The 23177-nt window shown below is 24.7% G+C and overlaps 1 protein-coding gene across 1 annotated transcript in view; it reads left to right on the top strand.

The window, feature by feature from the left end:
* The window catches only part of LOC113560461 (calbindin-32), a 62788-nt gene that overhangs the window by 12249 nt on the left and 27362 nt on the right, over nucleotides 1–23177 (top strand). The window contains exons 3-6 of the mRNA XM_026966342.1: nucleotides 14576–14661; nucleotides 18922–19011; nucleotides 19120–19206; nucleotides 19315–19371. Of these exons, the coding sequence (XP_026822143.1) occupies nucleotides 14576–14661; nucleotides 18922–19011; nucleotides 19120–19206; nucleotides 19315–19371 (320 nt within the window). The remainder of the gene's footprint in view (nucleotides 1–14575; nucleotides 14662–18921; nucleotides 19012–19119; nucleotides 19207–19314; nucleotides 19372–23177) is intronic.

Raw genomic sequence — 23177 nt, 5'->3', positions numbered from 1 at the left:
ATGACAGGAACTTGGCACAAGATATACGAAATTAAAAAATGTCTATTTACAATACAGTACTAAACACGTTTTATTATGTTTGCGTTCCCGGCTCAGTGTTCAGTGTATTATAATACGCGTGTAGTATGAGAGATTCCCCACGAGATTCGGATTTCGTAAAACGATGCCACGAGAACGATGAAAACTTTGATCGCGGTGGTGTATGTATAAATGCATATAACGTATAGTTTCTACGGCCGTCGTACGTGCGTTACACTATTCGCAACAATAGTCAAAATAATGTCTTTAAAAAAGCCTATACGTTCCTACGAGTTGAACAGATATGCCGTGGGCAATCGAATCGTTACGTTCACACTGCACAGAGTATATTATTGTTTTAGACTGGAAATCAATACGAACAATTACCTTTATCTTTGTAGATTTCAGAAGTGAAATTCTTTCTCATGATTATTATTACCACATTATACGGCAATGTTAAGGAGGGGGGAGCATATCAAATGTATTTTGTTAAACTAAATAACCAACTTATAGTAAATATAAATAAAAAATAATTTTTGTGATGGCAATAATTATTAAGAAGATGATTTGCAGACTTGATTACACTTCATCCCCAGCATATAGATAATGGGCCCATTTGTTGTAATAACCACGACTGTTTATGGTTGTAGAAAATATGTATGTCCCACACAACCCCGATTAGTATAATCCTATAATATACTGTATAGGAACTTATCTACGGCCAATTAAAGTCTACCATAAAAAAAGTTTTTAAAGACTTTTAAATAAAACATCGTTGACAACTTAATTAACACGGTATTAAAAACTATAGTGAAAATGGAAAATTAAAAATTAAATAAATACGTTCAAAACAAAACAAAGACAGTTGGCATCGATCAATGTTGACAAAACAAATGATAATTATTGTTTGCGTATAATTAATACACAAGTATACACATTTTATTCCATTTTCAACCAATTTTATTACCTACCAATTATTTGAATTATAAATTGTGATTGCAACCAATTAATAGTAAATACGACGATATCTCCACATATATTGATATCCCCACTTTAACAATCCTATATAATATATCATTATTTAAGAACAGTCACAATCAATCTCAAAAATTCGAATTAACATTATATAGTTTATACTCGTTTATACTCGTTTATTAATGGATTTGTGTATTCAATACACGTAGTTTTTTGAGTTTAGAATGAAATATATCACAGTAAAAAAAAATCAAAATTCCACTATGGTCAGACTCATCTATTATCTATCTTAAGTTCAAATATTACACTATCAATGCTAATATCATAAGTAAAAATTAATTTTTGATAAAAATACCATGACCTTTTTAAAGTTAAATTATAATAATATCAAGACCAAACTTATGCATTTTTAGCAAGAATTTATTTTTAGTAAAAATTTCATAACTAATCTCAGATTCAGATATCATGCATTATCTTATGTTTGAATATTACACTATCAAGAACAATCTCATACATTTTCAGCAAGAAAAACTTTTCACTTTTTCAGAATATTGTAGTTCAGATTTTAAAGTCTATAATAATTGTTCAGAAAGTTAGAAACTTTAAAAATTCATGGGTAAGGAACATTTTTTTTTGTTTTTCCTGAAAAGTTGAGAAAACTGAGATAAGCCATGATAGTTCTTAAGTGACTGATATTAAAGTGAATACAAAGCTCGTAGAATTAATACGACAATAATACTGTTTCTACTTTAAAATCATATCCTTTTATTACTTTATTTTTTTATTCCTGTTTGTACTGAAAACTATACCATGAACCAACTCCTTGTAAATATGTTGTATATTGACAACGAGGTTCCATAATTTTGGATTAATTAACCCAATTATACTATGTTATCACTTATCATGTTATGCAATGTGCATTTATATTTTAGTTTCTGAATGATAAACATATTGACTTATTTACTATGGTATATTGATATGCATTTGTTTTCTGCTTATACCACCTTTAAAAACAGTAAAAATGCTTGAATTTTCAAATTTGGGGGTGGTTTCTGGAAAAAAAAAATATATCGTTTATATTTCAAAAACGAATAACCGTAGACTTAAATTTTCACCAAATATCTATTTAATTATTTTTAATACATGGTATAATTTCGAAAATCAAAATATTTTGATTCTTTTTGAGTTATTTAAAGCCAGTAGACATTTTTCACTTCTTTTTTTTTTAGTTATGCTTGAAAATGTAATACGAAGAATACGGAGTTTCTAATCCATTATTTATGTATCTGAATAATATTTAAAAAATATATAATATGGTATTTAGGACCACATATGGCGAAAATTTATAAAATACTAATATTTTGTAATACAAAATCTATACAGTCTGAGTTTTGTATAGGTAAGGTTTGAAAACTTAACACAATATTCCCATAAGAATTTTAAACTGGAACTAATAAATTAGTTTAATCAACCTACCATAATACTAAAAGTGAACAATTTACTTTAATAGCGATATTAAAAAACAAATTATCACGTAATATTTTTTGGTAATATAATCTGACCGACTGTCTTCACCCAGGATCCTTTTTCGTATTCAATGATATTATATCATGAAATACAAATTAATACATCCATTATAGTGATCTTCTCTATACTTACTACACAACAGAACAGTATCCACTTGCTCATTCGTTTTTATGTTATTATTGAGTTATTTTATATAATATGTAGTGACTTTTAACGTAACATGTAATAACTTTAAGGAAGAGCCAATATTTTTAAAATCAAATAAGCATTTTAATGATGCAACACTAACGAAAAAAATTAATATCCATAACAGTGATTTTTGATTATTCATAGAAATTTGATACTGTCCGGTTAACATGGTTGTCCGAACGGTACATTAATCCATTAATGATAATGAAATGTCCAAATTCCCGGAGTATAATTAACATATAAATCTATAGCAAATTTGTTATCTGAAAGGCTCACGGACCACTCCCTATCTTTATGATTTTTTTTTTCACTAAAGAATGACTGAATATAAACTAGAACCTTTTAAAACACTAAATATAATAACCTATTATGTACCTATTTACTTTTTAGATATATATTTATATTATAGACATAATTCTTGTAATTTGCTATCAGAACTAATAAATAAAGGTAATGAAAGTAAATTACTTGGTTATTCGAGAACCCTTAAATAACTTACAAGCTACTGCCATCCGGACCACTAGTTAATTCTAGCAGCTCTTGGTATGAATTAATTAGAACACTATCAAGTTTCCATTGTATAGTATGTATATTATATTATGTCGTTGTGTTACATTTATTTTAATATCAAATAAAATGAAAAATAATAGTATTATAATATCAATAAAACTTGACCGTTTTATGACATTTACTACTGTTTTACATTTTTAATAATAGTTGTTTTAATAGTATATAAAATTATAATATACATAAAAACTCTATTTATCAACAATACCTTAAGTGCATAGCGACACTGAACAGCTAATCGTTTGCCTTGAATATTGATGTAAAATGGTGCAACATTTTTTTGTTGATATCGGGTCAAAAATCTAAAATACAATCAAACATTTTTCGAGTGACGTACTTGTCAACGTTCTGTAGAGAAAATCAAGGATTTAAAGCAAATAAAATAAGATACATTTCCTAGGTGGTTCATTTTTTCGAATGGTTATCGAGCGCAGTGATTATCAATAACTTAATGGTTTTGAATTTCCGATTATACGCGTTGCCAATAGATTTGATTAATAATAATAATATGCTTGGAAATAAGAAAAACAAATAAAAAAAGTTGAGCGTGACTTCAAATTGTATACATTATTTACTATAGATTATTTATAAACCACGAACTTATGAAGAATGTTATATCGTAATACACGCAAACGTATTAAAAAATATTAATCAATTCGTATTTAATGATTGTACGCGTTTAATTTATAACATAGTCAACTATTATGCGATGTAAAAGTTTTACGAATACATTTAGAAATAAAATAAAAAATTAATCAATAACTATTAAATTATCAAACTAAATTATTGAAAAAGGCTTACGTAATGAAATCTAACGGTTGCAGCGATCTATGTGATCCATGTATTATTATATTATAAAAGTTTTTGGACGAAAAAAAACATAATGAATTTATGGACGTATACCACAAGAGAGATAATTACTATTTTACTTTTCACAAAAACTGAATTTTTTAAATGAAAAACAGATTGTTGTTATAAACTCGATAATTATATTATACAGTTTTTAGTTGCTGTAATTATGCATCAACACATATTTTCTTGTCATTGTATTATTGTTTATATGGTTTCTGGTAGTATTATTTCCATTGGATTTTCGGTGTAATTTATAAAGATAATTATATAATCTCACTTTTTGTAAAACACAATAGAAAAATAAGAAATAATCATGAAAAACAGCTATAATTTACGACACACCAATTTTCATAAAATATATTTTTATTTTTTCATAATTTAAACAGTATTCATGTTAATTACGTAATATATTAATCTACATAGTATATAAATATAATATTATTTATTTGAAATTTTTAAATACAGTGGTTATACATGGATATTTTTAAAATGTAATAGTTAATACTCAAAATATAGAAATTCTTTCCATTCATATTAATCTGATGAATTGTCACACAAAGTTAATATCGATGTGTTTCGCTCAGAATCATTATACTAGTTATATTGATTATTTTAAAAAATTCTGACTATTTTCATGTAGTGAATTTTATATTTTTTTATTTTAAGTTTCAAAACAACAAAAAACCACAAATACAACATTATTTAATTAATGATTTATTTTTGAGTTTAATTAAAGACATTTTTATTAAAAAGTACCTACCATCTACATATAATTTAGCCTATAAGATTTGCAACAATATTTAAAATATTTAATATTCAAAATTTAAAAAATGAAGATCTATTAAAATTTGAAAAGTTTTTTATTTTAATTTTAATCTTTCAACTATAATAAGATATATTTATATAATTGTACCATTATGTATTTAATTACCCCAACTGAATATATATTTGAATTGGCAAGTTTTATATATGTATAATAATTAAATATGCAAAATTTTAAAATATCTATTGAGGGATATACATCGTACCCATAATATAATATATTAATTGTATACACATTGTTTGGCACGTTGCACGAATATTCTGCTTCACTAGTTTTAGACACAAATAAATTCCATACAAGTATCATATAATTTATGGAATATAATAATAGTGCACAGTCATCCAAAACATTTTAATGTGTAAAACCTTACTTTATACTCGCTACCAATATTTTTTTTAATATATCAACATTTTCAAATTATTTTTGAATATTATAAAATGTGTATAATATAATAATAATAATAATAAATCTAACCTATCAAACAATGTATAAATATTGAATAGTTAAGCTTTATACTATAGTCAATTGTAAAAAAATACTTATAAATGTAATTTTAATAGTAGAAATGTTTAATGATGTAAAATGTATTTTAACAATAATTTTCGTTACCTAATATTATAGTTTCATGAGTGAATTTTATGTTTAATGGTGGAAAATAATATGCATACTTGACAGTTAAAAACTAAAGACAAAAAAATTTCATAAATCTTATATATATATATATAAGACTTGTTAGGTACTTTTAATGAGACGCTATATTTTTAAGTATTTAACTAATTTGGGTTAATTAAGATTGCAATTAGTTTAAGAAAAAATGTTTTGTTCAGATTTCGTATTATTATTCATTTTGAACTACTTTATTACCTACTATGTATTACAGGTAAATAAATTATTTTTATTATTCATACAATAAATATTCATGCATATTTATATTTATTATTATTGTTATAAATACTACATTTAGAAAAGCTTAATACTGAAAAATGCACTAACGATTAAATTAAATGAATTAATATTTTTTTTCTTAATTTTAATTTATTGAAAATAATTTCTTACGTACATTCGCACAAAATGTACACATTTCTTTAAAATTATTGTTAAATTGTGTAACCATAATTATATAGATAATAATCAACACTAAAATATATGATATCAATATAATATGGTTAAACAATATAATTAATATTAACATTTTAAATCTGTTTTATGATATAAAATTAAAAATATAATTTAAAAATATTTATTATTGCTTTAATGGATTTAAATTTTTTACAAAGAAATTTAAATTGTTTGAATATAATATAATATCTAAAATATTTAGCTTCTATTTTGTTTGGTAATCTTATACACTTTTATAATAAAATAAAATACTTTTTTTTCAGATTGATTAAACTCACACATTTATTAAATTAAATTTAAAAACTTATTTTACCAGATTAAAATTTAAAATAAAGAACAAACTCTACAACAAAAACAGGCTATTTGTATAAAACAAAATGTTATAATGTACATAATGTATCAATTATAATATATTAAGAATCATTTTTCTAAGAAAGTATTTAGCCATTTTTATAAAAGAAAAAAAATAATAATTATTACATTTTATAAAGGATACATAAAAGAAAATTATAAAACTTTAGTGTTAATAATAGAACTCTCATAGCACTCTGGATATATTTCAATTGAGCAAAAAAATACACCAAATAAAACATAAATATAAAGCTTGGAAAAAAAGTTGGAATGGTGAATAAAAATAAAAATTATAATTATCATATTTCCTTACAAACCGAGACTTTGTTTTTTCATAATTATTTTTTTTTCCTTATGAAGAATTATATCAATGTCTGGTTATTATTATTATATTTTATTTATTATTATTACTTGATTACATCTTGTCGAGAGAGATAATCTACTCTTGCGTGTAGCGAAAATGCCTAACCAAGACGCCGTCTACTACACATTCGGATTAATATTTTGTCCCATCAGTTGTTATTATACGTATAAATGAATTTTAGAAATATTTGACAGCTATGGTTTCTTAGACACACTTAAATTGTCTATTGGTATCCAATATTTTCTGTTGAAAATGTTGACAACTAATTTATAAGACTTAAATATACACTCCAATAAATAAATTGCGTAGATAATCACATATTATCTTATGTTATTTCTCATATATTTGAACTGATAATAATATAATATAATGAGTTATCAAAAATATATTGCTATTGGCTGTAGATTATATCAATATTATTATCCATCATATAAGTTTCTTTTTATATAAAAGTGTTTCGTGATTTCAAAATCAATACAATTTAAACCGATTGTTGATTAATAATTTATTATTTATTAACTTTTAATCATAATTTTTTTTTATGTGTACATATTTTCCTCAGTGTATATCACGTTGTTCAAAATTGAAATATTGAATTCACTATAACAATATAATATATATAAATGAAATTTCAGTTTAAGTTTTTCAGTATACATATTTTATAATTAAAAAAATATATATATATATTGTATTTTATAACCTATACTACGAGCCAAATTTACGAACGTATTAAAAGTTAAAAGATTTATACTTAACAATAAAATTATTTTGGCCGGAATCTTATCGCACTCTTCAAAATAAAACTAAATAGCTGCACAATAACTTTAATTTATTATTTTATGTTGGCTATTAAATTCAATATAATATATATACTCTGGTCGTGCAATAACTATTTCGTGTGTACATGACTAAACAATACATGTATAATAACTTATAATATTAGAAATACAAATCACTTTGATAAACCGATTTTTTAATCTTGTAAAATAAGAAAATATTTTGTAATTAAAAATATTAATTAGCCTTTTATTAATTTATCTAACAATTCATTTCGATTTATACGAGTAAAGTTATATATGATATCGTCAACAAATGTGAAATTTTTTGTATAATAAAGTACAAAAAGGTAGACAAGTGGTTACTGCTGTGATTTACATAACTTATTAAAAATATATCATTACATACAAAAACAATTCTGAGCGGAATCATTCTGTCAGACTATATCACTAAATATATTTCATGATATGTTTTTTTATATAGCTAGTGATATTTATCTAACATGATTTTATACAGGTTTAAGAACAACAGATGTGGGATCGTGTATTCAATTTTCGATAATTTTGATCCATGGAAAACTTTTTTTTTTTGACATTTATAGAATGTAATTTTTATATAAAATCGTACACTGCGTGTAGAAAAATTATCTTTATGTATTGTATAATATATTATTATTCTTAATTAGAAATGTATTGTGGTTTTAATAAAAAGCGACCGTGTAATAAAAACCTAATCCCAAATAAATTATTACAACTAATATTAGTGTACTACCGTTTAATGTGTATTTAAATAAATAAGTGTAGCACCATTGATCATTAGTTGTTAAAAAGCAAACTACCCGGGTCATTAAATATCCATATTTTTATAATGTAATAGGTATTTTATAAACGAAATAAGTTATCCCGCGTAAAAAACATATTGTCAACATAATAAAATATTTACATTTATATGATATTATAACCATTTTTTGAGATATAAATAATGTTTCCAAATTACTACCAGGAAAAACACAATGCATTGAAGTTGAACTGTTTTTTCTTTCTATTTGAAACACAATTTATTATAAGTACAATAATATAACAATGAGTAAGCAAATAAAATAAATATACAATACATATCGTATACCCAACATGATGAGAATATCACCCATTTGTAACACTTTTAAATAAAATAATTATAAATATTTCTGTGATATATAGTATCTGTATTTTCAGATAGGTGCCAATGGTTTTAATAAATCCATTATAAAAAATAACCAATTTAAAACTAATTAATCTTAAATAAATAACTAATCTATGATTTAAAGTCCTAATGTGGTGCTTTAGCTGTCAGTACTTCTACATTTGATAGGAAAATGTGTTGCTGAAAGAAAAGAACCCATTAGTAACTTGTCCAAAGTTTAGCTACACACACTTTCACACGCACACATAAACACAAGCATACAAGTTTAAAGTTCACAATAGATTGTTTTGTGAAAAATAACGAGAGTATAAAATTAAGACGTCGAAAATGTGTTCTATGTTAGTTACGTCACAATTCACTTACGTGGCAAATAATAATGTATGTGTAAATGAAATCATATTTTATCCAGAGATGATGGATTAAAATAAAAATCATCACAAAAAAAAATGTACCTGTTACGGATATAATAATTAAACAGTGAAATTAATAAAATGATATTTTTTTTTTTTACAAATCGAATTCAAACAAAACCATTTTAAACCTATACATAGGCTACCTATTTCTTATATATTATAATAGCTAAAATCGTATAATATAGAACGTATATTTATTTATTGTGTTCACGTCGTGACGTGAGCACAATAACCATGCGTCTATACATGTACACAATGTACTAAACTACTAAAATAAACTAGGAACGCATAAAAAAACACAATCTATTTCCTCCTTCGACCGGCACAGGAAATTTGATGTGATATTAACTAGATGGAGAATCAGAGGCGTCGTTCCTTCGCAAATTCTAGTTTCCTGATGCCTAAACAAGATCCCGCCTCATCCACGGCCATCATCCTGTGTCGCATTCACATCCGCCAAACGTAAATATATACGTGTATGCGTACGTATGCAATATGCAAAGGTGGATATTAACTAATTAAAAAGTTAAAGACAGCTTAAAAAGTTAATTATCATTCAAACTTTTAGATTTACTAATTCGTTAATTTTTTTTAATTAAATTTAATAACTTAACTAATAAATTAATCTATGATGACAACACTTAGATTTTTTCTATTAATTTAAAAAATAATAAGTTAAATTAAAATTATGTTTATAGGTACATAACATCTATAATTATTGTAGAAACAATTAATTACGAATTTTTGTTTCATTACACTGTATACAATAAACGGGTACAAAAGACCAAATATATATTCTTTGATAATAGGGAATTCAGTTGACACAAACGTGTAATTTTCTAAACCATTACAAAAAACATAAAACTACTACTTTTATACATACAAAAAGGGAGAGTGAAAAATGTATTTTTTACAAAATAAAATATTAAGTTGTTATTCAATATATTTAAAATTCCACAACCACTATAAATGTAATCCTGGTAGTAATCTAAAAAACCCAAATCTACTTGAGCTAATATTTTTTTTCTATATTATAACTTAAAATGCTTAGATATTTCGTTTAGTATAATTGTGACTTAACAAACTCGATTTAATTATTTTTATCGACTTTTCCACCTTCAACAGTATTATATAGGTATGCGGTATTATGTAACATTAATATTATGATAAATACACCTTAATCGTATGTCAAATTTTTCGAGACAATCAAATTATTGTTAACCACTGGTGATTTGAACAAAGTCATCAACGCTCGTTCTGAAGCTTATACAGTCACATTTATCAAATCGGCCAATATCGAAAACATGGTAGTGATATCAAATAAAATCCATGTGATTTTGGTGCTTTGTTAATGTTTCACATTATAAGTATGACATATTATACTATTTCCTTTGTAATTATCATTATCATTAATTGTAATATTTAAAATTAAACTTGAACCGCCCAATAGTGTAAGTTAATATAATATGATACAAATTAACTGTACGATTTTTTCATCAGGCTAAAAAATTAATTGATATAATTCTTTAAAAAAAAAATTGAATGTTAAATTATTAATAAAAACAAGTATCTTATATTTATATATATAATTCATTAAATAATCAATAATAATTTTAATAGTTATATGTTAAATAAATTATTGTGAATCGTAACTTTTAAAAATAATTTTATAATCAATTAGCACGCGAGTGAAGTTTAAAAAAATAAAATTATTAAAATAAATATTTAATTAATAAATTCAAAAATAAATAATACATTATATGTATTATAAATTAAAACTAAAACTTATTAACTTTTTAATCAACATATTTTAGGGATTCATAATTTATTATAATTTTTTTTTTCTCTTAAGTTGTTGTAATAATTTTACAATATATACATAGATATTAGATACATTACAGACTTATATTTTGGGTTAAAATAAAACATTACGGTAATATTTCAATCATTTTTTGCATGTTTATCATTTATAAATTCAATTTATAGATTATTGAACTAAACTATATTATGCTAACGAATGCAAATATTTTTAAATAAAAGGTGCTACTTAAACTCAAACGAAAATTATAAATAGGTAATATATAATGTAATCGTCCATTTATACGTAAATAAATCATTGGTTCTGCGCTATACAATCGTAATTGAATGACAGGTATGTACATATTCTAATATTATGCTATTCGTGTACAAATATTGAATAAACATTGATTTATATCAATGACCCGACCTAAACTAACATACGCAACGATTAATAGTCGATTCGAATAAACCTGTGTTATTTCTAGCTAATATTGAAATAAAAAAAAAAAATTACCCACACCTATTTAGGCAAATAAATTATTACAAAACAAAAAATTTGGCGCCTGCTTTACTAACTATGGCGTGACAGTGTGACACTCCTAAATATTTATTAAAAAACATGATCACATGATCAGAGGTTTCCTTGCACATAAAAGGTTCATACTTAATTTCCATATTGTCAAAATCTACAGGTATTCATGAATCATCGTAAATATCGTGAAACATACGAGCAAGGTTTTTTTTCATCGAATATGTATCTTACAAAGTACATACCTAATTGTGTTATTGAATGTTCATTGAAATTAAAATTAAAAAAAAACAATATATATTATTTCAATAAACTAACGTGTTGTATATAAAATGTTCTAATATTATTATTTTAATAAGCCAAGCCTTGATTTAACCATTTTTTTTTATTATTATTAAAAAACATACTGTTGATTTTAATTTGAAAAAAAAACGGGTCTGAATTCAACGAGAATGTGTTTGAAATTATTTCATTTATTCGCATATTTATTATACGCACATATCTATATTTGTTATTTTTTTTGTTTATGTATATATGATAAAAATAAAAACATATTTTATTACAATAATTTTATAATGAAACAATTTATTATTTCATACAGTTAAATTTGTGCCGATATACTAATTCCTTGTACGCCATTAACGTGGTAATATGATTTTCATCACTTCAAAATATAGTTACCTTTGCGAATCGTTATGTTTCTATGTTAGTTGTACTGTTGTACTTTAGATGTTTCAATTTTTACTTTTATTCATAACTAGCCATTAAGCAGGTGTAGATCGTAGTACGACCATAGAATTATTGATCCGTTAAACGAGAAAGTGCTATACATTTTAAACATGGTAATGTCCTTATTTCCTTAATGCACTCTACAATACAACTAACACTAAAAACTCATTTATTCATAACACCATCCGCACAGTTACAGCTGTGTATAATAATATTATATAACACGCGCACCATATGCACTATGTATCCACCCACTTACTTTATTCAACACGTATGTTTGCTCGCCACCGATCGAATTAATTTTCGTGTCGGAATTTTCTACTCGAGGTGAACTTTTTTTTCTATTTGGCCATGTAATACAAGTTTACTACACGGCGGTTTTACTCGATTATGCTTTATGGATGCAATTTTTACGCGTAACATCATGCGATGATAAAAAATAAATGTTATGAGCTATTTTTCATCATATAATAAAATATTATGTACGGTGAACGGCTGTGGTCTTCCCGTATTTTATACTATATATCATGTACCTATAAAGTTAACTTTGACATTTTTGTTTTTATTTTTTTGCTATTTCAATATTATTATGCTTTACTCATTTTGTGCGCAACCGTTTTAATCAGAAACTCGCTGCACGCCATCGCGTACATTTATAAAACAGATTCGTACAAAAAAATTTAACCAAAGGCAGTCATTCGAAAAAAATGTTATAGAGGCCGGGAAAAATATTAATAGATGTACATCAAACAAAAATATTTAATAATGTTCGTGTCGAAAGTAACTATCATAAAAAAAAAAAAAAAAATCGAAGTAGAGATTAATATAATATGTCCCTAGTGAATCCCTATGGCTCTATATAAGTAACAGTTATTATTTAGTGAATACATACCGATAAACTAAACAGTTAAAAAAGATAATTGTTACTGTAATTAGTAAGTTGTAAATTTACTATAATATTATCATAGTAAACAAATTTTTAAAACGAATAACCGCCCAGTAGGCGTGTGTATAATTCGTAGTTGGCTCATATTTCATATTTTTTTTCAAGTGAATTTTGTGCTGTGATATTTGTAAATGCATTCAACGGTGTATTTGTTCAGAATAATAACTATTAATAATACATTTTTCACTATAACGAGGAAAAATAATAAACAGAGCTGACTACTCTGTTTTCTCGTCCATAGCAAATAATGATGTAAAAATTAACCCTGTACGCATATTATATGAATAGAAATATGTTTAAATTAAATCTAATCAAACATTAGAATTTAAAACATCTGCAATTGCAAAATACGTTGATTTATATCGACCGTATTATGATATCGTGTCGTATAAAACGAATATTTTACTTCCACTCGGTTAGTTCTGGGCTTTTTCCATTAATATAATGTTAATATTTACTTCCAACTTTCCAATACGTAAATGTTTATTTTATAATTTCGATCAATAACCAGAAGAAAATATCTATTAGTATTTGTTGCGGACGTTCATTGTAAAAACGTAGAATTTATTTATTCTATTTATTTACGTCCGAATTAAATATAATATACGTTCCTATTTTATATAATGTATTTCGGTAAAAGCAAAACACGGCCATTTGATCTATCGTTTATTTTTTCGTCAATCAAAATATATTATTATTCTAAGCATATAAATTATGATATTATCTATATTGAACTTATTCAATCGATTTCAAAGGGAACACTCCGGTTATTAATGTGTGGTGTGCTTGCGTCATATGCATGTTGATTTGACGTGTTGTCATTAAACTATTTAAAAGGGCGTTTATTGTCAGTAAACGAATCTATTGAATCAATAGTCGGACAAATAAAATCATTTATATTTTAACGTACGTAATGTACCTATAACGTTGCTGCCGATCGGTTAAGAATTAAACTATAGAATATATTAGATATCAACATCGAATTTTAACGTAATATTATTGCATTATTATTATCGGTATTATCGGTGTCTAACGGAAACGCATTAAATTATACAATGTGTAATCATTGACGGATGAAACACAAATGCCAGTGTTTGCGTTCGTCCTCGCAGTTAGATCCTTCGTAACTGACACGTATAATATAGGTAGAAGGCCATCGGTAACCATAATAAATTATCGAGTCTATTTAGACCGATTTCGAAACAGTATACCATCCCTAGAGCATTTGTGTATATTGATAGGGACTATAAACTATACACCGTATTCTCAGACCGAATCAACACACACACGCGTACGTACATCTACCATCGATATAAGTGTCGTATAGAACAGTGAGTTTCGTGAAAGTTATTTTTTGCTTCTCGCTGTATTTTTATCGTGTGTTTTATATTTTTATTTTTATTTTTTCCCACAGGTAATGGATACATCGAAGGAACCGAGCTGGACGGTTTTCTGAGAGAATTTGTCGCCAGCGCTAATACTGCGGACGTCAGCCCAGAGGTAAATTGTACACACGTGTGTGTGTGTGTATACATATATATACTATGGCTACTAGATGTAGGTTTATATAGCAGCTTCGTGTCATTTGAGCACTCTTTTTTTAAAATATATATATGTATACAAAAAAAAAAAAACATTAATAAAATACAAGACAGGCCAATACTGGCGAGAAAATTGAAATTACTTTAACAGTCTTTTCTATTATTGTTGGTCCACCGATAAATAATACACCCGTGTTTGAAACGAGCGGAATACAAAAATGACACCGTAAAGTGAAAATGTAAGAAAAATAAATAAATAAATATAGTAAAACGCACAAGTACAGCTAACTAAATGTTGTTCGCAACTGCAAAAACGAAAAAATTAATTTGTTTGTGAACGGTAATTATTGTTATGTATGAAACCATAAGAACGATATCAAATATGTTTGAGTATCATCATGATTTTTAGTGCCCAATATCATTATTCTCGTGGTCAGTGGAAAAACTTGACGGTTGATGGCTTACATCAAACAATTCATGAATTTCGTAGAATATATATTGATTTAATTCTTCACTACCATTTATATTGGTCTATACACAAGATAATACATTGATAATTCAAAATTGTTGTTTTAACTAATAGAAAATAAAATTAAAATACTAAATAATATATAAATAATACAATGTATGATTAATATTTCACTAACTATAATGAAAAAAAACAAGTTTCGTAGACAAATTATATTTATTTTAACATCAATATTAGATAAATTTATGTCTTAAATATTGATAAACCAATGAATATTTATTAATTATTATATAATATTTTATATAAATTGAAATTTATCAATTTTTAATTTTAAACATAATATTTTTAAATTTCAATCATCTGTTATTCACACAACAGTTTTCTTTTCCTGATACTGATGACAGTATTAGTTGAACATTTTAATTGCGGATTTAGCTAAGAATATAAATCTATCAAAATATATAAAACAAAAAAATTATTAATAATTACTGCAAATAATTATGATATTGGAAAAAAGTTTGAAATAAAAAAATAATATTAATAAATAAATTATAAAGGGCAAATCAAAACTAAGTATTAAATATTGGTGGTATGTCCTTGTATACAAATTAATGATTTCTACAATACAATAGTGGATTTAATGGATTAATAATTGCTTTCGACGATACCATACGTTATATCACTGATGCAATTTTGTAATGGTTTTTATTTTGTCATGATAATGTTTTACAGTTATATGTTATAATACATACAAATAAATAAAAAAAATACCAAATTGTAACAAATTTTTATTATTAATTAACGACAATAATGACTGAAAAACAGATAATTTTGTAAGTACTTTATAATATCAAATAATGAAATATAAAGGTATTTATATAGGTATTTTTAATAATTTTTTCATCGATTTTTTTCCCGGACTATTTTACCGTTTACCATAATTATTAATTTATGGTAAAGAAATAACAAAAAAATGTCACCGTATATACCTTATAGCTTGTTTCATTTAAAAATATTTCAGTTTTAAATATTATAATAAATAAACGTCATCTTTTATTTAAGTTTTAATTGAAATTCATTTAAAATTATAGACTTAAAGTTTTCTTTATGGGCACTTGAAAACAAACCAAGTAAACATTATTTTTTTGTTTTTCATTAGTCATCACTTTTAAACTCGGAATTATGAAAATATGTATATTACCACATATTTTATTCACATTAATACATTTAAATTTTTATTTTTAAACTGATCTAATATACGTAAAATAACAATACTTTAAATGGAAGACTATTAAAATATTGTCATTAATAATTACCACCTTAAATTCATCGTGTATCGTATAATAGGTACGAGTACATAGTGTATTACCACGTGGTTCTAACCTAAATCTGTTGAACAAATTAAAAAAATAATAATAATACATTATATTATTTCTATATACCTTGTACCTAGTGTTTTAATATTTAAAGGGTATAGAAAACTACCGTTGCAACTATCGTCCTACGCGCACTATGTTCATATTGACCCAATGTTCGCCTCTCAACCGGAACATCCATACACCATTCAAAAGGTCATTTTCGTTTCCTTTTTTCATCCATCCGTATTGTTCGTGCTTTGAACGCTTTTGAAATTGCCCGTGTAAAGTGTTAAAAATTAATTTTGGCCCGTGACAGACCGTTTTACTATACCATAAGACGGGTCGTACAGGGTAGGACACAAAACGATTTCGTTTATTTTTAACCTTACCCACCTTTTTCATAGTAACACGCAACAATACTACGCTCCTCAATACCATTAAGTTATGTATTGGATAGTGGAAAATGACTTTATGTCGGAAGATAAAATAAAAATAAAATACTGTGGTGAAAAAGATCGATGGCTGCTATGACCGCGTGTCGACAATGATTCATCATCGAGTTTCGTTTTAATGCAAGTCGGTGATTTTCGGACAACCAATAGGGCTTTTATTTAAACTCAGCTTTGTTAAAAGGATAATTATTTATAAACTTATAATATATATCCGTTCCTACGTATTTTTATTTTAAGTTTTACACGTTTATAATAATTTTGCTATTCATTTTTGAGCATTATACGCGTATATGCATATATTATTTTCTATAAAGTATAAGATTTTATAAAAAAACGTATTAACTGTTGTGTGTGATTACACTCACTCTAAAAGGATATAACATATTAATAAATAAAGTATTAATATAGACAGTGACTCAAAGATTAATTTTGATCTACGGCAGGCGCCTGAATAAATGTTACAAAGTCACTTAATAGTTAATACCACTACTACATTGCGTATAAACTTTTTTAAGTACTTATAAAATATTATGTACTATTCAGATATATTATCTTATCCGACTTAACTATATTCTCGTGCGTATACATTACGAAATCTGCCTTAGTACGGATTTATCAAACAACCACCGACAGTTAACCCGTAATCGTGCTCGATTAAATTCAAATGATCTGAATATTTCATTTGTATTTTGATGTACGGCTTCAGTTTACAAAACAATATTTTCAATGGAAAACTAAAAATACATTATCAAAAATATTTTACTACAAAGTTCATAACTTCTTGTATAATACTCAATCTTATATAGCAGAGCAATCAATAATAACGCCAAATACGTTAAAAATATGATACTAAATAATTATATATATGTAGGTATGCATATAAATGTAGTGAATATATAATAAATGAATGATCGTTTACAATTCAAAATATTTATTATACAATTTTAGAAATAATTCATAAATAACTATCTTACTATCTTATTTTCATATAAAACATATATATATATATATATCGTACATATTATATAAAACAAAAACATAGGTACCTACTCTTGAATATATTAATATGATACAATATTATACGTGTATTTTCACCTTATGTAAGATTTATTCTTATAAAATTAATGTTGAAAGCAAATTTCAACCGTCAAAATGTAATTGAGTTATTATATTAAGCAACATACTTATTACATTTAAATTATCTAATTAGTTTTAACTTTTTATACTCATAACTATTAATAAGCGAAAAACTTGTTTTTTATTTACTCTAGTTTTATAGTAATATAACGTACGCATGGTACGAATTTAATATTATTTATTTAACATTATAATCATAATTTAAAAACAATTTGATTTAAACTATATTACGAAAAAAATTTAACAATAATGTTTTAAAAATATTTTAAACAATTAACGTGTATTTATTTTCGGTAGGTACATTATAACATATTATATATTTATAACTTATAAAATATTAATGTTAAAAAAATAAAAATGTCTTACAAAAGTTTCAATTTTTAAAACATAAACTTTTGTTCGAGTAAGTTTAAATAATAATAATAATAAAAAAAAATACAATGTCAAAAAAAATAACCAGTACTTAACTTAAATTACTTTCTTGTACCTAATCTTTTAAATATAATTAAAGGTATGTTTGCAAAATTTTCAATCACTTGGAAAAATATTTATTTATTATATACTTACTAAATTATTATTACTAGAAGCTTGAAAGTGTTCTTTTTAAGAGATCCAATATTTAAACGTGTTGTTTAAATTTTAAGATTTTTTCTTTACTCTATATTATTTGTTATATACAATCGATAAAAATGAATAATGAATAAATAAATAATTTTCTTTTGAATATATCATAAAGTTTAGATAGTATATTAGAATTGAAAAAAAAATACCAATAACATTTATTTTTAATTTAACAATTATAGGCGGTTTCGGATGCCATGTTGGTGGAGCTCAAGCAATGTTTCATGGAGGCCTATGACGATAATCAAGACGGGAAAATTGACATCCGTGAAGTAATGAATATTGTTGTTGATAGGCGAAATCGTTATTTTGGCGAACACCATTATCCTACGCCTATCCTTTTCCTAGTGTGGGTGATTAATCGTCATTATATTTTACAGCTTGCTCAACTTTTGCCTATGGAAGAGAACTTTCTACTTCTATTCAGATTCGATAATCCATTAGACTCCAGTGTCGAGTTCATGAAGGTATAAGTTATACATTTCTATATGCTTAAATAATTAAAATATAAGTTCTCAAGTCCAACACCCGTATATGTTAATCAAATATTTATCATTAATTCGTACCTGTTCTAGATTTGGAGAGAATACGACACTGATGGCAGTGGATATATTGAAGCTGACGAGCTAAAGGTAAATAACTATATGTCATATATATGTGTATATAATTTACAAATACTACAAATAAAAAACATATTATAAACGTATATTTATATATCATAATGGTTTAATGGTATTTAAATTAAGTTATAATCGGTAATTTGTATTGTAAGTGCTACCCATACAATACTAATAGTTTTTTAGAAGATAATATTATGAAATATAAAGATTTATTGAAACTATACGATAATCGTTAACAATTTACAACAACATTTATTTAATATATAATATTATATATTTAATTGTTATCATTATTAAATTCTTCGTTTTTCATATCCATCTACCACAAATTAGTGATAATATAACATGCATAGGTAATTTATTATTTTATAAGAAGATTCATCAAGTATGCTAACTCTTATCTAATTATTTTCAAATAAAGTTCTTAATTTATTTTACTTATTAATGAAAAATATAGAGGTAAAGAGGCACAGTAAATTACTCAATATAAATTATATGTATAATTATTAATGCAATAAATAGTAGGTACAGTCGACTCATGATAACTCGAAAACCTTGACAATTCGATTTTTGTTTTATTCCCTTAAAAATATAAATTAATATAAATTTGAGTTAGATACCTCGAATAATACATATCTTGAAGCCAATTTTTATCTCCCTTCAACTTCAAGTTAACGCGACTCAACTGTATATAGTTTTTTATTAAAATTATTAAGTTATTTTTAAATACAAATTTTATCTTTCGTGACATAATTAAGATGTACCTATTTGTTTAATTATTATTAACATTTATGAACTTTTAATTAAAATAAACCTTCATACTCTAGTCGAGATAGTTATTATTCCTTTGGCGACTGCAGTCTTAAATACATTTATGGGTTTGTAGAACTAAAATAGAAAAATAATAATAATTTTAATTTTAATTATTACAGCATATTTTATTTTATGGTTAAAATATTGAATAAACACGGCAAATTGAATATAAATATAAATATGTTTTTATTTAATATTTATTTTTCTTTATTTTTAATAATATACAATATTTATATGGGCACAATAATTACTGGATTAATAAATAAATACATATTTTCATTGAAACTTAGATATGAGAATCCGTTTATATTGTGAAAATAATAGTTTTGCGATTTTGAGATAATGTTGTACCTGTGCCCTAAAGTATACTCATCTATATATGCGTATGTCTAGCCAAAACTAGGTTTTATATTGTTATGCGTGGAATGTTATTTGATGCATGTTATGATGTGGTTAAAATATGTAACTAAAATAACAGAACTCCAAGTAAATCCGACATTATTCCCACGTGGTATTTTAATTATAATTATTATAGATACCTCCTACCTATTTATATGTATAGCTACCTACGAAAGTTATATAACTGACACGAGAACAAATGGATGAAACTCAAATATTATGATGTACAAAATCCATTAAGTTCTGTGTAAATGTCTCGCAGAATCTACGAAATAATCATTTTAAGTCATTATAATCAGTCGCTGGGTAACAGCTATGCAAAATCATTTTGGAGGGATAGTTTTTAATTTTTTCCAAGTTAAAAGGTATATCGAAAGTGATTACCGTGGTAATGTAACAAAGGATACAAAATCCGATCGTACGTGCCCCGTAAATTTCATCTGCTGCGCATATAGTCCTTTTAAACCAACTACATATATCTACTTGTGTATTATAACAACGTGAACCTCAGATAATAATTACTGAGCTAAATTCGCTCTAATTGCATTCAGTAGGTAATAAATTACAGTTCCCGAATTGGATAAAAAAAAAACGGTGGTTGGCTCGATTTTTATTTGTTTCTATTTAGCTATACAGTCGGCTGAAAAAATACTGAACGTGATATAAAAACCATGAGAACGGAGTAGAAAATCTCTTGAATTTGCGTAGGGAAATTATGTGCAGTTATACCTTTTGAAATCTAAATGTAATAATAAATTCTCAGCTTAAGAAAACGAGATTTTTTGCAAGTTCTAACTCACTTATATTGGTTTAAATTCTTGAAAGGTTTCAAAAAAAATAAGTGAATATAAAGATAATTCATGAACAAAGATTCACAATTTATAAATAAAAAAAACAAAACAAATCTACCACGTCTTAACATTAAGAAAAGATGCTTTTTCTAAATTATTTATAAATTTAATATTTTTTTTAAACAACCTGACTTAATCGTATTTTTGAAGTTAAAAAATATATGATAATTTACTGAAAAAATATGACACTTATTCACGAACGAATTCCAAATTGTTTCAATACTTATTAGCTCAAAATTTTAAATAACATTATTTCAAACTGTGCTTTTTTTATTTTTCATAATTCATTAATCGACATTTAACATTGTTGGTATTATAAAATATTAACTTATTTATCTAAATTTACGAGTAATAAAACCTACATAAAATATATAATCATGTTTGTGATATGGTTAACGTTATTATTTTTGTTACTTCTATCTGCAAATAAAGTTATTATTTATTTGTATGACATAATAAAACTGATTTTTATAACTTAATTTTAATGTACATGACATTATATTGAAGAGGGATTATTTTTTTAGTTTTCCATATATTATTATTAATAATCGAGTGTTATAGAAAAATAATTTTATTTTACAACTAAATTGGCACTTTTTTACATCGCTTATAATTTTGAAACTGCTATCTTTTCTAAATAAATTAATTAATTAAAATTAAAAACCATTTTATACGAAAATAATATTATCAACAATATTTTCGGTTGTACAAGCATTGTATAATGTATCATCGATTAATTTGCCATTAAAAATTCATCGTTCATAATAAAATAACTATACCCTTTTCTACGCCAGACACGTGTATATAGGAAACTTGTTACTAAAAATATAAAAACATTTTAATTGGTTAAATCAATCTTAATTATGCATCAGGGCTTTTAAAAATATGCAAATTGAGAGTTGAGCTAATGTTTTACTTTATCAAAGATTTTTTCCTAAGATATTCAATTTTGAAATTTGAGCATCTTGAATTTTAAATTAAATAATTCCTTACTAAAAAAAAACTTAATTCAATCAACAAATACTGTGTCACGAAAAAAAAAATAAAATATATGAATAATAAAAAATAATATTACCCTGAATATTTACCACAAGCAGTAGATTGGTTAAGCGCTACCAAATACCAATTCAATTAAACACTGTTTCTGTGGTATTTATGAAAAATTCAAATATTGTTTTAATAAATCAGCAAGTTATTTCTAAAAAAACGACAAAATACGAAATATTCAAATTATGTTAATCAGTTCTAAATTAATTTAATTTTAATTTCTATTTATTTTTATATGTGAAAAGCTTATCATACAATAAAACAACTATTACTTATATTAAGAATGATAATAAATAATAAGATTAGCTCAAAATACATATAATAAATGTTCAACAGTAATTTTATTATTTAATTTTTTATTATTGTATGCATCTATTACACAATATACAGACCGCTTAAAAATATTATTCAATTAAAAGTTTTCCTTCAAATTGATCCAAAAAAATATTAATTTTCACTAAATTAATTTCTCATAAGTAAAATACAAACAACTTTACGATTAATACATAAAATAAAATAAATGCATCATCCACTGATAGTAAATAATTTTATGCTTCTTTTCGCGGGTTTAAAATCTTGATATATTATTATTGGTATCAATATACTTTATACCTAAACAATTATTCATTAACCCAGAAAATAATATTTGATTTAATCATTTAAATTAATAATATTATTTCGAAATCTACATCGAACGTGTTAAAATAA

Source organism: Rhopalosiphum maidis, chromosome 4, assembly GCF_003676215.2.
Source record: "Rhopalosiphum maidis isolate BTI-1 chromosome 4, ASM367621v3, whole genome shotgun sequence".
In the NCBI taxonomy this organism is placed as follows: domain Eukaryota; kingdom Metazoa; phylum Arthropoda; class Insecta; order Hemiptera; family Aphididae; genus Rhopalosiphum; species Rhopalosiphum maidis.
Note: the sequence above shows the minus strand (reverse complement) of the source record. Positions and strands in the feature narration are given on the sequence as shown.